The 17,690-nt window shown below is 33.1% G+C and overlaps 1 protein-coding gene across 1 annotated transcript; it reads left to right on the top strand.

Annotated features, from left to right (window-relative positions):
* Positions 1-3,657: 3,657 nt before the first annotated feature.
* Positions 3,658-7,862, top strand: LOC122305347 (NAC domain-containing protein 21/22-like). Its single transcript, XM_043117811.1, has 3 exons — positions 3,658-4,229; positions 6,450-6,715; positions 7,139-7,862. Exons 1-3 carry the CDS (start codon positions 4,061-4,063, stop codon positions 7,580-7,582), a joined length of 879 nt encoding a protein of 292 aa, XP_042973745.1. The 5' UTR covers positions 3,658-4,060; the 3' UTR covers positions 7,583-7,862.
* The last annotated feature ends 9,828 nt before the right edge of the window (positions 7,863-17,690 follow it).

Here is a 17,690-nt window from a genome sequence, read left to right as displayed (position 1 = left end):
TTTGATTGGACGCAATCCAATAAATGGACCCATGTATGCACTTGCATTAATTGCATAGATCATACATATATATATATGAAAATGTTAGGATCGAGCATTTACCACTAGGCCAAAAGTGATCATTGTTAGCAGATGTGCAACTTTACTTTCTTATACATTTTGGCAGCACAGAGCTCCACATATATACGTGCTGCAAGCGGGCACGAGGTCGGCCTTCGTAGTGCACACTAGGTGCACCAGTGGGTTGGGATGTCAAGTACTGATAGACTTCTATAAGTTTAGCGAATCCCTAAGAGAGATCACTGGATCCATAATCTAATAGAAAATTAATTATTTTGTTTATTATTAATAAAGAAGGTCGTGGTGATTGTATGCATTAATTAATGAATTAAGATCCCCAATTAAACAAATATACCCAAAAGGGAGACCATAACTTATGGAAATGAATTTCATGATCATCAGTAGTGAAAGGACATTCTTTCTAAAAGGAAGAGTTGAGGAAGGAGAAAGAAAGAAAGAAACTAATTATTGGTTCCAAAGAGAGGAATATCAAACCGTCACTCATTCTCCTTAACATCACCATCGTCTACATGCATGCAGATTAAATATTATATATACACAATATATATATATATATATACACATGTATTGCACCTAACAAAAGTTCCCTACGAGGAAAAGAACCCTAACCCTAACCCTAGAAATGCATAATCATTTTGGTATAATCTAAATTTGTTTGGTGGGGACAGGTCACAGCTTGGCCAGCACGGTATTATATATTATATATATAGTTGCTCATAATAATCTCACACGTCAACAAAGTTATGACGTGTAACTTAGTTTGCGGTATATATGTATTTATCACATGTCTTCCGGCGTGTTTTTGGGTACCGTGAATTTAGGGTTCATAATTACTTAATTTCCAATAAAACCATAATTTGCTGTGGTAACACACCTGAGTCATCATCTCATCGATCCACTCGCTGTCACCACAAAGTTTCATATGTAGTTTACAACTTGATCAAGAAAACTCAATGACCCATCTTGACTTTTGGTCTTGATCATGAAATTGCAAATAAATAAACCAAATATATATTGATTTTCTTTCTTTCATTTTTAACTTTTTTTTTATATATAATTATATCATGATCGATCCTCAAGAAGAAAATTAATTCAGATATATATTTATTTAAAATTTTAATATACAGTCATTTTTACATATTTATTTACGTATTCTATTAATATGATTAGTTACGTCATTTTTTAAATATAAATAACTGATTTGATCAATCACATTAATGAAGTACGTAAGAGATATATAAAAATAATTGTATGTAGCACTCATTTTAAAATACTCTTAATTTTTCAATCATTCCATGATATAATTGCAGCAAATTAAGGTACAAATTTAAACCATTAATTTAATTTAAATGACTAGGATCTTGGTAATTAACTACTAATTTAATTTTTTCCGACAAGATCATTAAAACTAATTAGTAACCGACGGTCGCTATATGCCAAATAGGGATGGAGGGATATATATTTATCGTATTAGGGAGAAAATGACCCATTATCCCAAAGGGTAATGGAGGGCCCTCGTGACCTGTTTCACAAGAAACCCTAGTTGGAGGAGAAAGGGTACAATTGTCCCTTAGGTCACATAAAATGTTAGATTCTAAAGCTTTAATTTCTGTCACATGACTCATCCATAGTGAAATTTGAGCTCCATTATTTCAATGATCTCCCTGTGCTAGCTAGCTAGCTGCCATGGCACTACTGACCCCATGCATTATCCAGTTTTTACATATTAATATAATATATAATAACTTTAGATACAGTAATAAGATACGTAAATTAATTTATTAATTTTATTTAAAAAGAGTGTACAAAAATTATCCATGAAACTTACATGTAATAAAACTGTAAATTATTGCTATATTATATATATGAAAATACATGCCGCGACCAACATCCCTTTGTCCATATCTTCATTATTATTTCCTTTCCAACCTTGCTCACTCAAAAAAATTGAAAAAGAAAAAAAATATCATATTATATATATATATACACACTTGTGATAAGTGAACAATGTGTAGGATGGGGGCCTGGATGTCCTTCATCATTAGTGGCCCAAAGCAAGGACCAGGACAATTTCCATGCCCCACGATTTGCATCAATCCAAAAGTAACTCAACTCTTCTAGCTTTGTGTGATCGAAAACGGAACAGATGGGACTTTCTGAAGTGATGATGATCAGTTCATTGATTAATGATTTAATTTTTTTTTCTTTAATTTCTCCAGCTATTAATTTGTTCTTTTCCTTAATTATTTAGAGCTGTCAACATTGTAGCCCAGGCCGAATATCAAAGGGTTCACGTGATTTCAACAAGTGGATTTGTCTATTTTCTTGAAGAGGGTGGCGTGCTGATAGAATCGCTGAACCAATTAATTATTTAATCTAGAAGATGATTCTCAATTAATATATATATATATATATATATATATATATATATATATATAAGCAAGCTAGCATTATGAATTTAGCAAAATACGTACAATACAGAGATTCGATGATCTTCTTTATATTATATATATATTTACATGTATGTATATATATATGTATGTAGAATTTTATTATATACAATTACTTTATTTATTTTTTATACATTTTATTGATATGATTGATTAAAATAGTTATTTTATATTAAAAAAATGATGATCAAGCTAATTATATTAATGAAATGCATAAAAAATATGTAAAAGTAACTGTAAATTTTTTAATATATATATGTGTATAATGTATGTCTATGATCATCATGAGCTTTCAATTATAGGGCAGTAGTATTTAAAGTTCCATTTGGTGATATATATATATATATATATAATACCGTCCAAAAATTTCATAATTAATGGAGTTTTCACAAATAATTTTCCAATTCGATCGATCAATATATAATATGAATCACGTGATCATGATCATGTCAGTCCGAGACAATATTAATTAATCCAAAACATATATAATATGATAATGGTGATTTAATATGCGCGCTGTTGCATGATTATCGTAAAAAAAAAAATATATTGAATTATATATATATATATATATATATACGTACGTACGGCAATGATTATCGTAAAAACAATATTGATCGATCGATCATCGACGTATGGTTGATCAGATGGATATAATTATATATACCCTGCATGTTTAATTGATCAATTAATGAATATTTCTTTTGAATATTAATGTACAGTACAATATCATATATTATTTGGCAACGTTAGTAGTACGTGTATGGCACGGGCTTCTCCACGTAGTACGTAAACTAGCTAGCTTTTTTGTTTTTGTATCCATAAAGATTCTTAATTGTCTTTGAATTAATGTACATGATGATCAGAAATTAATGTTCGTAAAGTATATACCAAAATTATATAAAAAAAGGAGTGTTTTGGAGGGTTTCTCTGATATTGATGAGCATCGATCGTCATAAAATGGCTTGGCTTTTGTCCATACATATCCGATCACGCGCGTACGTATGTATCTTGCAGTATGTACGTACCCTTAATCCATAGCTTCTACTCCTCCAACATTTCTTGTAACTTTGGTTTTTCTTGAAACTTCCTACCATTTTATAACTGATCGATCGAGAAATAGTTTCACACACATACAAATGAAAAGTTAGCCAGCGAGTATGGCCTGCCAGAATTTATAAAATAATATTGTAAGAAAGTAGTTCTAACTGGCGAAGGCATACTTCATCATCGTCATCATCATCCTCCTTAACTGTATATAAATAATACCAAGCCTTTCTTTTCTTCTTCTATTCTATATTTCAAGTTTCCAAACAAAGAAACCACCAAAAGCCCGATCTTTTTGAATCGTACTTCCGCATTCGGATCCCCCACCTGGCCATCTTCTACCATATATATATACATATATACCCCGATCGAGACTAGAGTTTGCTTCGAAATTCCAACCGTAAAACAACTATTATCCCATTTTCTTGGCTGCCAAACTGATCATCATTCTTTTCTTCCTTTCAAATTACGATATTGTAGCCATGGGGCTGAGAGATATAGGGGCAGCACTCCCTCCAGGGTTTAGGTTTTATCCTAATGATGAGGAGTTGGTCTGCCATTATCTTTACAAAAAGATTACAAATGAGGAGGTTTTGAAGGGTACTTTGATGGAAATTGACTTGCATACTTGTGAGCCATGGCAGCTTCCTGGTAGGTACTCTGAATTACATCCATGGTTACCAACTTTTTGTTTTTCTTCCTTCATTTTGTTTTTTTCAAGTCCTTTATTTGATCTGCACTTTGATGTCTTTCCACCAAAATTCAGATACATATTTCTTGTTTGGTTTTATTTTTGTTAATTTAAATAAACTGATCAAACAAGATTTTATTCGATCGATGATAATAATAGTTTGATCGTGAGGAACAAGCTAGCCAGCTGGGTATTAGTCTGTAGTTTTTCCGGCTGGCTTGCTGTGAGCATGATGATGATCAGGTAATTAAGACATATACAAATAATACCAAATTATTGATGAGTAGCTTTTACGAGGCATAGTAGCTACGGCAACGAGTGGACAAACATGACCCTTCTTAAGTCTAGAGAGAGAGAGAGAGAGAGAGAGAGAGAGAGCGCTATACTCAATCATTTATTTGATAATGCTAACTTTTGTTATCATTGCAAGAAAGAACTGACAAGAAATTAATTTTAAGCCTCTGATGCGGTAGATTTTCTTCACAACTAGAAAGCTCCGCAGTCATAATTTATATATAGGATGAATATTCCAATCCTAAAATTATTCTCTTAAAAGATGATCTCAGAATACGTACGTTATCTCCTTAATTTCAACGAAAGATCCAAAGAATTACTGGAATCCATTATAAAAGTAGCTATATACAAGCCCTCTCTCTCTCTCTCTCTCTCTCTCTCTCTCTCTCTCTCTCTCTCTCTCTCTCTCTCTCTCTCTCTCTCTCATGGTTGTATTCATGATGTACATGCAAACACGTACAGTGATCTAGAGCACTGGAAGTTCCGGCGCATGCACTTGCATATATCTTATATTAATCCATTCACAACCGGTAGGGACCAACTTCAAAGATGGTCCAGACATATTGCACCACAACTTCTAGCACGGTAGTACTGTTGAAAATGATCTTTTAGCTAGCTTGTCGTTGCTAATTAAATGCATGCCAGACACCCAACATCTCCCTAACAAAATTAATTGGGTGATTACTGTAGAAACTTAGCTGATCCTCATCACGATCAGTGTTTGCTGATCTTTATTTTTCCTACGGCTTTTTCCCTTTACGATCTATAATTAATTTAATTACATGGTAATTAATAAATTAGATGGGATAGATATATGGTAGGTTGAAAGGATAAGACTCTCTAGATCATACAATATATAAGAAAAATGAGTCGTAAAATAGAGCAAAAATCCTTAGCTACGTTAATGGTCATTTTTACACGATGAATTGAACCCACTTGCCTTACGATTCAAGTAAGTTGATCATCAGCCAACCATATATATATATATATATATATATATATAATATATCAGTATTTGATCACCATAAACAGTTTAGGCAAATGAAGAAAAGTAAACAAAAATGGACACGTACTCATGGTCACACATGAAATTGACTATAAACCCTAGAAGTCCCGATCAAAAAAAAATCATTAATATTCTTCCTTAATTTTGACACCTCAATTTGCTCTAGCTTCCTTAGACACAACTCATTAATAAGGTGACATAGACATGCCATCTATCGAATCTTTTCCACTTATGCTACTCTCTAGGTCTGCCAAAAAAGAGTGAGATCAAAAGTACATGGCCGGCAAGCTTAAACACATTTCAATTTTCAGTAGGCTAGCTTTTACCCTTTTTTTGGGATAAGCTAAGTTTATATATATCGATCTAAAAAACATAGATATGTAATGAAGTCTGATACAAGCATTGTAATGGACAAAACAATCAATTTCCTAATTCAAAAGATATTAATCACAAATTAAGTACGTTGGAGACTTTAATCCCTATTAATGCACCATTAGATCACTAACTCCTAGATCTATCCCAGGAGAGACAAAGGTAGTATTCTACACCTCCTAAAGGCAGGGGAGACAAGCTATAACATCAGAGGCTTTTTATAGAGCTAGCTCATCATGCAGAGATTCGAGCAAATCATGCCTCTCATCCAAAGGCTTTTATATTAGTAATTATCTGATGAATATTGATATCACATATATATATATATATGTATGAGTCAGTGATATTGTGTGTATATTAATATTTATGTACCATGCAGGCGGCCTTATATTATTATATATATACATGACTTTTCCGGCCATTCTGCTTATACTGTGATCATGAAGGTTTATGTTCATTAAAATTCTTACAGCATGTAATAATAATATTATTTAATTATGGGTTTCAGAGATGGCTAAGCTCAATGCAAACGAGTGGTACTTCTTCAGCTTCCGGGACCGCAAGTATGCCACAGGCTTCCGGACCAATCGGGCAACGATAACTGGATACTGGAAAGCCACGGGGAAGGATCGGACGGTCCAAGATCCAGTGACGCGCGAGATCGTAGGGATGAGAAAGACTTTGGTGTTCTATAGGAACAGAGCTCCAAATGGAATCAAAACCGGATGGATCATGCATGAATTTCGCTTGGAGACCCCACATATGCCTCCTAAGGTCTGATTCATATATGCTGCTTTTTCCAAAAGATATATACTTACTGTATCAAATTACACGTAGTTACGGAAACACAACACACGCAATCATACTCACAGAGAGAGAGAGAGAGAGAGAGAGAGAATCCTTATGTATAGAAAAGTTTTATGCGACTCTCAAAGGAAACAGAGAGGAAAGCAGATGTGCAAGTTGTCCATTGACTTTTATACACACTCACATGTCCAATATGCATTTCCGCTGCTAAATAACTTTTTAATCAGTCATTTATCCAAAAATAGAGTTGGGGAAAATAATATAAATGAGATACCCATATTTAGTTGGTTTCAGCTGGATAAATATATACCACTCCATGCATGCATGCATGTTTTGTTTTTTTGGTTTTACACGTATGTCTGATGAGATTCTACATTTTCTTTATGACAGGAAGACTGGGTTTTGTGCAGAGTATTTCACAAAAGCAAGGGTTTGACGCCAGACTCGGAGGATTGCACCAAATTCAGCCCACAACATATGTTTGAGACCAGTAGTACTACAGCTTGTGCCCCTCCGTTAGCTCCATCTCCTCCCTCTAACCAAACCATGTCTTGTGGGTATTATAACCAAATCATGACCCCCTTTGACTCAAGTACCCCTTCTCATCAAAACCAAAGCCAAAGCAATTCCCTGCTCAATCTTCTTCAGTTCTCTCAGGAAACTACAAATAATGTTAACAAAGAAATTACCTCCAAAGGTGATCATGATGAATATGGATTCCTATGGGACATGAATTTGGAAGAAAATAGCTTGGCAAATGGGGCAGCAGTATCTTCAAACAGCTTGGAGGATATGAGATTTGAGATTGATCACAACAGCATGGTTTTCCTATGAAATATATATATATATATAGTGTTTATATATTACTATATTATATTAGATATTAAACACATAATTAATTTGTTGGTTTGCATTAATCATGTATACGTGTTGTTTGGCTTTGAGGGACTTGCATGCATGCTAGCTAGCTAGCTGGATTGGATATATATGTTTTAGAAGGTTTGTGCTTAGTCATGATGATGATATTGTACTGTTAGGTTTATATTTTCTTCTCCCTTTTTGTATACAACATCAGGATATGTATAAAATTGTCAATCGTAAAGATTCTTTGCTAGCTAGCGATCATCATCATGATATCCAGACAACTTTTGATATTGTTACTCATGTGGTTTCATTTTCACACGTAAATCTAGCTGGCCGTGTTAGAAATTAAGGCTTCCCGATCAAGATTTGTATCCCACATGACGTCCCCTCATGCCATTGATTCAATATCTTTCTCGATCGTAACAATTAACAATTCAAAAGTAAGCCCACTTTCAGTTAATTAATTACAAACCCCACCACCAAAAGTAGATTATTTTCGTTTAAACCGGCCACGTACGTATATATATTAATATATAATATAGATCAATTATATGCAGTAAGCAAATTCCCTTGTAAATGACGAAAAGACCGATCATAAGTACTACGTACTTAAGATTTAATTATCCAAAAATATAGGCAACTCGAATTTTTAGTAATTAATATATATAATTTCTTAATTACAATCTTTTTCCACAGCTCTTAATGGAAATTAATTCTCACGTATTTAGTACGTACCATTTTATATATATTAAGCTTATAATAAGCTCGATCACATATTTATAACGTGCATGCTTCTTTATATATAATTTGATAAAGCAATTTCTTTCACGTGCATGCATGCAGCATGCATGTAATGTAATTAACTTCCAAAAGATTTCAGCTTCCAAGTGAAGTGATCATCGATGGGGCAGAGTTGGTTGGTTAATTTATATGTATGGACGTTTTCGAAACAATTTATCAGTACACGAAAGGACTGGAAACGTGCGAGATAGTAATAATTAGTCTTTGCTATTTCATTTTTTTTCCCCTTTCTAGTTTATTCCATTGTAGAATACAAAAAAATGTATAAAACTGAATATCCGATTTTAATCTGGGTACAATCCGGTTACAATCTGGATACAATCCAGACATCCAGGTACAATTTGAATGTCTGTCTGATCAGGTTTTGATTGGATTTATTCAAGTGGATATTAATCCAATTTTCAAAATTCAAATATGCATTCGGGTATTTTTCGATACCTGGATCCATGTTGATACACCCTTATATATAGCCATTATACGTAACATAATTTTTTTTATAACAATTACATGTAACACATTTTACTCCACACATATTACTTAATAATTATGAAAACGAATGACCTCTCTAAACTAATTTAATCCATATATATTAGGTGAAAAATATATATAGAGATCTTAAATCGAGAAAGTATTTACATTTTAGAAAGATAAAATTATATTGCTACTCGTAACCCTTCGAATATAACATTCGTGCAAGATATTATGACAAGTATTAGATAGATCAAAATGGAGAATGATACATATAAAATTATTTTTACAACACTTTACAATGTTGTTTTAAATGAGTAACGTTTTTATAAAATAATTTATAAAAATAATATCGTTTTATATAAATATCTCTAATTTAAAATATAATTATATAAAAAATTAGAAAATATTTGTACATATGTCATTCACCATACCACGTGACGTTAAACTCGAAATTTTAAAATTAGAAATTTCTGTTGATTTAATATATAAAAGGGAAAAATATACAAATGTAATGGGCCAAGTTCACGAGGTAAAATGAACTTTTAGATTGGGCTAACGAGTCTAGCAAACATGAAAGCTATTAAGCTAATTATGAGGTCCGCATACTGAGCAATTGGGGCTAATTTTGGACCGGAAGTTGCTAAAGTCCAAAGTTATTTAGTTTGATAAAAACAATGTTACTATTATTTTATTCTAATTATATTTATTAATATGATATCTTTAAGTGTTTAATATATAAATAATACTTTAAAGGAAAATATTTTGACTTTTATAGGGTGTGCAAATTTTATACATTTTCTTACAGATAAATAAATAAATGCAAAATACATATGAAAAATCTATTTTCTAATAATAAGTTCAATTCTTTTTCAAAATAAATATGTGAGACCAGCACCCTAAACTTATATCTGTTAAAAAAATTTATAGCTTGCACTACTCTATTTTAAATATATAGTTAAAATTCAAATATGATTTCCTTGTTCCTCTATAATTCCCTATCTAGAATTACAAAGAGAATTTAAATAGAGAGTGGACTCTATGGATGAGCTCCACATTACTCGGATAGGATAGATGTGGTAATATGTAATACGATCCATGAATTCAACACAAATACGATACGAATTAGCGAGTTTGAATTTGATATAAATGGGTTCGGATTAAAACAGGTTGACATGTTAAGATATGATTGATAAATGGGTCAACCCACTTATCCCAAAATTAATCCATAATAACCTATTTAAGTTTTATTTCAAAATTACAATTTTATTATTGTTGAGTTTTAATCTTGATATATCTTAATATGTTTATGTTTTTATTGTTGGGATTGTAATTTTGAACCTATGCTCATATTTGTTATTAGAGAAATGCTATGGGTCTTGAGGATTTCAACCAGCAATGGGTCCCGACTCTCTCTCTCCCTCTTACTTAATGATTAAAGAAATATTTTTTAATGATGTTTTGAATTTTTTTTCAAATTTTTAAAGATATTAAAAAATGCATAAAAAAAGTAACAAAATAATAAAAAAATATTGCACTTATCGGGAAGAATCATCGGTGGGTGTAGTGCTGCCCTTTGTTATTATTGAGTTTGTAATCTTGATTTTATTTATTGGTTAAAATTTGAAAACTATAGATATTGTTTGTTAGTAGATAGTCGTAGGGTAGGTTTAGATACAAAAAGTCTTTTGACTCATATAATCTCATCTTATTTAGTTATTATAATTTTTTTAAATTCTCAAAATAAATTACAATAAATAATTTAACTTTTTAAAATCCCAAAATAATAATAATAAAAAGGAATAATCTAACTGTTAACGTCGTGTGTTACATGCCCAGACAAGGTTCTAGCAACTTGGGTCACGATCTTCACCTACAAACACGAAAACAAAGGTGGGCCCAGGGTGGTTCTAGGAACCTCTAATACTTAAGTCAGTCCCTTGCGTAGGGAGTAGTAGTTCATTAATAATTGAGTTCGAAGAGAGTTCTTTGTACATGGGATGTAGATTTTATATGAGATTTCAGGAGACACATTCTGTAACCAGTTTCACAGGTATGCCATCCCGCCCATAGCTACTTTAGTCTGGGTATTCAATGAAATGTGGTGTTCTAAGATAGGGCTTCCAATGCAGCATGACTTTTGAGATGGTGCTTTTTGTTGCCCAGATGACCAACATAAGAGTGGGGTGAATAGAGTTGTATTTTAAAAAAATAACAATTATAAATCAAATATACAATATAAAATATAAAAAAAAAATATGAAACAACAATAAATATAAAGAGTAAAGGTAAGAGAGAAGCAAACTCAGTATGTTAACGAAATTCGATCCCACTGCCTATGTCCTCGCCTCAAGCTACCCCTTGAGGATTCTCAAATTCACTATTCAACCTTTTTCAGGTGGAGATAAAAACCAATTACACCTTTGAACAACACCTATAAAGGATCTGTGTAGAACACCCTCTACACTTGTAATCATCTTACACATGGTGATTCAACTATTCCCAGTATAGAACACTTTCTATACGCATAAGGATTATACACACTATTTTACTGATACAAGAGCTGATAGTGGGTAGTTATCAGAAAACACTCCTCAATGAGTGAAATAATAACAATACAACGCAAATTATATTTCTCTCAAAATGAATAAGGATTAAGGTTCAATGCTTAGAGAAGAGAGAATAAAAGTTTTGAATGAATGTTGTATGCTCTTGATGTTGTAAATGTGAAGCTCTCAAACGATCTATTTATAGGTATATGAGACTTCATATTCAAATTTAAAAAAATTCACATGTCAAAGACAACATCATTCATTTTTTCAAAAAATTCAAATAAAAAGTTCTTCTTTTTCAATTGTTAAAGACAACATCATTCATTTTTCAAAAATTTCAAACCTAATCTTTTACTTTTGGCATATGACAAAAAGAGCACACTTTACTTTTCAAATATTCCAAACCTAATATTTTTACTTTTTGTATATGACAAAAGGAGCATACTTACTTTTCAATTTTTTCAAACCTAATCTTTTTACTTTTTACATATGACAAAAGAAACACACTTTACTTTTCGAATTTTTCAAACAAAAATATCTACCTTTTACATAAGTAAAAAAAAAAAATCAATCACTTTTGAAAATATTCAAATAAAACATGCACATGTGAAAGATGACAATCAATTATCTTTAATATTTTCAAAATTCAAACCTTTAATCATGTAATGCACATGTGAAAGATGACAATCAATCATCTTTCAAAAATTTCAAATTTAATTTTCAAAATATTCATGCACATGTGGAAAATGTATTTTAATGATTTATGATAAAATATTAATTTTGAACCTTAATCCTAATTTCGAATTTTTAAGAGATTTACAACATTACTCTATGACTTTAATGTGAACTTGTTTCATTCTTGCTCATGCTTGTTTGTTTGATCTGCTTGACTCTATTGTGTAGATAACTTGAGTTTGAGACTCATTTATTTTTTGAATTCATTTGTTATATCAAAATCCATGTGTAGATATATAATTACACAAAACTTGAAACATTGGGTTCAACACTTTTAATGCGGCGCAACTTTTAGGGTGCATTCCAGTGGTGGATGAGTAGCACAGTCATTTTCGGTCCCCTTCATCAGAGAATGAAGGATTGCTCGCATCCTCCTTTCACTTGCCAATGTGGGCCCTTTAATGCTAAGTGTCAAACGGAATGTCATAATTGACGCGTCTCATCTATCCTCCTTTGTCCAATTTCCCATGTAATGCCCTCTTATTCACCTAAGACAACTAGAGGGCCGGGTCATTTTGGTGATCCAAAGGCTATTAGAGGGTAAGGCCTGGGTTGAAACTTGCCTCATTGTCTTGCCCAAGCCTAACCAACATGAACTGGGTGGGGAATAACCTTCTCAGTTACCTGGCCAATTCTCACTGAATAGGTTTAATCGGAATTTCTTCGTTTTTGGGTCCTTTTGGCAACACACTTCTAACATATTGACGTGCTTTTAATTGCTCCTGTTTGGCTCTCTTTGCATGGGCTAATGGCTGTCGGTTCCTCTCCCATGTTTCTTCGTGTAGCATGTATCATAGGGTCTACACCCGTCCACCTTCCTTCTTGTAGCGCTTGTCTCGCTCGTTACTTGGGTTAGTCCAACCCAGTCCTTACCCTCCCTAGACCTTAGGATCGCCAAAAGGGCCTAGCACTCTAGTTGTCTCAGGTGAAGAAGAGGTTATTGCACAGGAAATTGGACAAAGGGAGATAAATGGGACACTCCAACTCTAATGTCCCCCATGACACCTAGAATTAAAAGGCCTACATCGACAAGTGAAAGGACGACATGGACAACCTTCCATTCTCTAACGAAGGGGGCTAGAAATGACTGCACTGCTCACCCACCATCAAAACATAAACTAAAAGTTACACCGTATTAAAAGCACCATCTCAGAAGCCACACCGCATTGAAAGCCCTATCTCAAAACACCACGTCGCATATACTTGTATTAAATACATAGACTAAAGCAGCTACGTGCAGGACGACATTGTTGGGGTCCTCGGTCTGGACCCAAAACACCAAGTCCTCCACGCCAATGGTGGCCTTGTGATGACCGAACCTTGGTTCCTCTCTTGCTTGGCTCACGTGCAAAGGTGGTCAATATGACCACTTGGGGATGGTGGAGTTAAGTGTTTAGGCTAAGATGGGTGTATGGAGTGATAGAAGATGAAGGATTGTGTGGTTCAAGGGTGAGGGGTGCACGGCACAAGTTTGTGCTAGTGTAGGCGCCACTTGGAAGATGGTTTAGGGTTTGAAAGTTGTGTTTAGGGTTTGGAAGATGTAAGATGGGTGGCTAGGATGGAAGATGAGTAATGTGTAGTGGGCATGCTAGGGTTGGCCAAATTTTTGGTGATTGAGGGATTTTAGGAAGTTTCCTAAAATCTTGGAAGTCAAACTTCCTAAAATCTTGGAGATGACCTTCGTAGAATCTTGGGATATGATGGAGATATGAATGGCTGATTATGAGAGTGATTTTAGGGATCAATTAGGATTCCTAAATGATAGGAATCTTAATTGGAAGATGTAGGGGGCGGCTAGGGTAAAATGGATGAAGCAATCAACTATGAAAAGTTGACAAACACAAGTGGTGGGCGATTTTGAGGCTTGGATGGATTGGATGAGCAAAATATGATATGAACTCCTCAAGAACAATGATGAACACGCATGAACACAATGAAGAACATGCATGAACAATGAAGAAAAATGAAGAACACTCAAGAACAACGAAGAACGCTCAAGAACAATAGTAAAATACTAATGAACTTGAATGAAAAAACACATAAAAAGGATAATCAATACTTGATTCACGAATTGCACAGGTAATGAATAAACCTCATAGATTGATAAACACAATTTGGATTCACGAATTGCACCAAGTTGCAAGAACAAGATAGATTGAATCACACTTATTCACAAATTGCAAAGTGTGATTCTCTCTTTGGGATTCACGAATTGCACCCAAAAAGCCTAAGTGCAAGGGCACTAGTTTGTGATCTCTCAAACAAGAGTCTTCCCTCTAGGAGTTTGCCAAAAGATCCTAAAGCAAATGAAGGAGGTCCTATTTATAAGAAAAACAAATTGGAAACCCCCAATAGGTCCCTAGAAAATAAATAAATAAAACAAATTAAATAAATAAAATAAATAACAAGATAATGGCCATGAACCAAGTAAGGCTGAGCAGAAATCCGAAAATCCGACTCCGGCTTCGACTCAGCTCCGACTCCGACTCGTCGGAGTCGGACTCTGAGTTGGAGGTGGAGCTGTTCCGACTCCGACTCCGCTCCGATCTGACTCCGACTTCGATTAATCATCCGACTCCGACTTCCCTTCCGACTCCGACTCCGACTCTCAATCCAACTCCGACTCCGACTCCGACTGTTACTCCGAATCCGACTCCGACTACTACTTTGACTCCGACTCCGATATTGTGCATATTTTATAAAAATATGTGTTATCAATATATTAGCATCTAATAAATAATAATGCATAAACATTATAATGAATAATATAAGTTAATATAGTTAGTATAAGTTAATTTACATTACTAATTTACTATAAGTTACTATAAGTTAATATAGTTATTAGTTACACTATAAGTTACTAATTACTATACCTTATATAGTTAATTTACATTACTAATTTACTATAAGTTACTATATAATAATATAGTTACTATATAAGTTACCATACCTTATATAGTTAATTTACATTACTAATTTACTATAAGTTACTATATAAGTTACTATAGCTTATTTTATATTTTACATTACTAGTTTACTATAAGTCAATATATAATATATAGTTATATTATATATAATATATAGTTATATATATACTATATATATTAAGGGCTTATATAGTATATAGTTACTATACTATGTATTTTTTATGCATTAATCATATATATTTATATATTTTATATAACTATACCTTATATAGTTAATTGACATTACTAATTTACTATAAGTTAACTATATAATAATATAGTTACTATATAAATTACTATACCTTATTTAGTTAATTTACATTACTAATTTACTATAAGGTACTATATAAGTTACTATAGCTTATTTTATATTTTATATTACTAATTTAATATAAGTTAATGTAGACTATATAGTTACTATATAAGTTACTATAGCTTATTTTATATTTTACAATGAGAATTACTAGTTTACTATAAGTTAATATATAATATATAGTTATATTATATATAATTATAGATTATATATATACTATATATATTAAGGGCTTATATAATATATAATTACTATACTATTTATTTTTTATACATTAATCATATATATTTACATATAATATATAACTATACCTTATATAGTTAATTTACATTACTAATTAACTATAAGTTACTATATATACTATATAGTAACTTATATAGTATATATAATATATATACTATAATATATATAGTTATATATTAACTTACTAATTAACTATACTTATATAATATATATATAGTTATATTATATATAATAGTATAGTCATATTAGTTAATATATATAGTATTAAAACAAAATTATTACTTGATTTACAGTTAAAAAAAAAAATCAAAAGGGGCTGAAAATACAAAAAGGGGCTGCACGTCGCTACAGTATTAAGACCGGTTTTAAGTTTTTAACTCCCCCCCCCCCCCCCGCCGATACTGAAGTGAAGTGACTTAGGGTTTACAATCAGAAACGGCGCCCCAGGCCTTCAGCCTTCGACAGCCCCAGTAGACTCCCTCAGCCCCAGCCTTCGACTCCCTCAGCCACCACGAAATGGCGCAGCTCCAGCCTCCGACGGCTTCTCCGGTATCTCTCTCTCTCTCTCTCTCTCTCTCTCTCTCTCTCTCTCTAGTGTTTTATTCATGGATATGGGTTTGAAATCCAGTATCTCCGAGACTCCGACGGCGTTGATTGATTTATTTTTTATTTCTCTTTTAAATGCTATGGGTTTGGTTGTTGATTTGTTGCTTGGTTGTTGATTTTTGATTTCTCTCTCTCTTTTATCTGTTATCGTGAGGCCGACTAATATTATGGACTAGATTTGTTGTTTCTCGTGTTTAAAAGACTGGTAAGTGTTGAGGATGCAGTAGGTATGACTCTGCAGTTTCCTGTTGGAGTAATATTCCAGGCCGGTGTAGTTGCCGGGCTTTGGATTCCTTTCGGCTAAAAAAATCAAGATAAATGATTAATTAATAATTAGTTTGTTAGATGACAGTAATAATTACATGAATATATAGAATAATATTAAGGGATTAAAGCTCAATTTCTTAAGCTTTTTAACCAAATTACATCGGCATTGCTAATATTCATTAGAAGAAACTTAAATCTCAAATTGTAAATCATTACCTTTCACACATCACAGTGAAATCACAATATTTATTAGCACCTTATAATTACTTATCCAACACTCCTCCAGATATAAGCTCTAGAATTTAACATGAAGGGCTTTCAAGGTTTATTTTTTTCTGAATATTTTTGTATTTTAAAGCCATAGGTGAATCCGGCTAGCTACTATAGTCTATGTCCACTAAATAAAGCATATTTTCGTTGGTGGCATATTTTGGTTGATTTACTTGAGTAATCTTTACATTAGTTCATGAATTTATTTTGTTTATGTTTATCTTATTTGTTGTGTTCTACAGTTCTAGTTATTAAATCATGGATATGGAAGGCACAAACACTCCTACATCCACAGGTGCATCTTGTCCTGGCATTCCAGCCCCAGAACAACCGATTGATATTCTCAGTCCAATAGTTGATGAGTCTAGCGGACCAATAAGCTCTTCGGTAGGCACTCCTAGTGCCTTTCATTCTATCCCTCGCCCTCTACCTGGTAGTAGAAATCCTAAGAATAAGTCCGAGGTATGGTCTCACTTCACAAGAGTGCCCGATTGTGATCCCGAAGAGCCTATAGCTACTTGTAACCATTGTCATAGGCAATGGAAATGCCATCCCAAAAGGCAAGGCACTTCGGTCATGAAAACACACATCCAACTTTGTCCCAAAAACCGTAAGAGTAAAGTAGACAAGAGTCAAATTTTCTTGGTCCCGGAAGCAAGAAGTGAAGGAGGGGAATGAGAGAAGACCTTAGGGATGGCCAAATATAATGAGAAAAAAATCCGAGCTACCCTTGCTAGGATGGTGATAGTGGATGAGCTACCATTTAGGTGTGTTGAGGGAGAAGGGTTTCGAAAATTTGTTAAAGCCCTTGATCCAAGGTTTCCTATTCCTTCTCGATTTACCGTAATGCGTGACTG

Source organism: Carya illinoinensis, chromosome 3, assembly GCF_018687715.1.
Source record: "Carya illinoinensis cultivar Pawnee chromosome 3, C.illinoinensisPawnee_v1, whole genome shotgun sequence".
NCBI lineage: Eukaryota > Viridiplantae > Streptophyta > Magnoliopsida > Fagales > Juglandaceae > Carya > Carya illinoinensis.
Note: the sequence above shows the minus strand (reverse complement) of the source record. Positions and strands in the feature narration are given on the sequence as shown.

Coding starts and splice junctions, on each gene's coding strand:
- LOC122305347 (XM_043117811.1), top strand. CDS start 4,061: ATGGGGCTGAGAGATATAGGGGCAGCACTCCCTCCAGGGTTTAGGTTT. Junction 4,230..6,449: donor TGAGCCATGGCAGCTTCCTG/GTAGGTACTCTG, acceptor TATGGGTTTCAG/AGATGGCTAAGCTCAATGCA. Junction 6,716..7,138: donor CCCCACATATGCCTCCTAAG/GTCTGATTCATA, acceptor TCTTTATGACAG/GAAGACTGGGTTTTGTGCAG.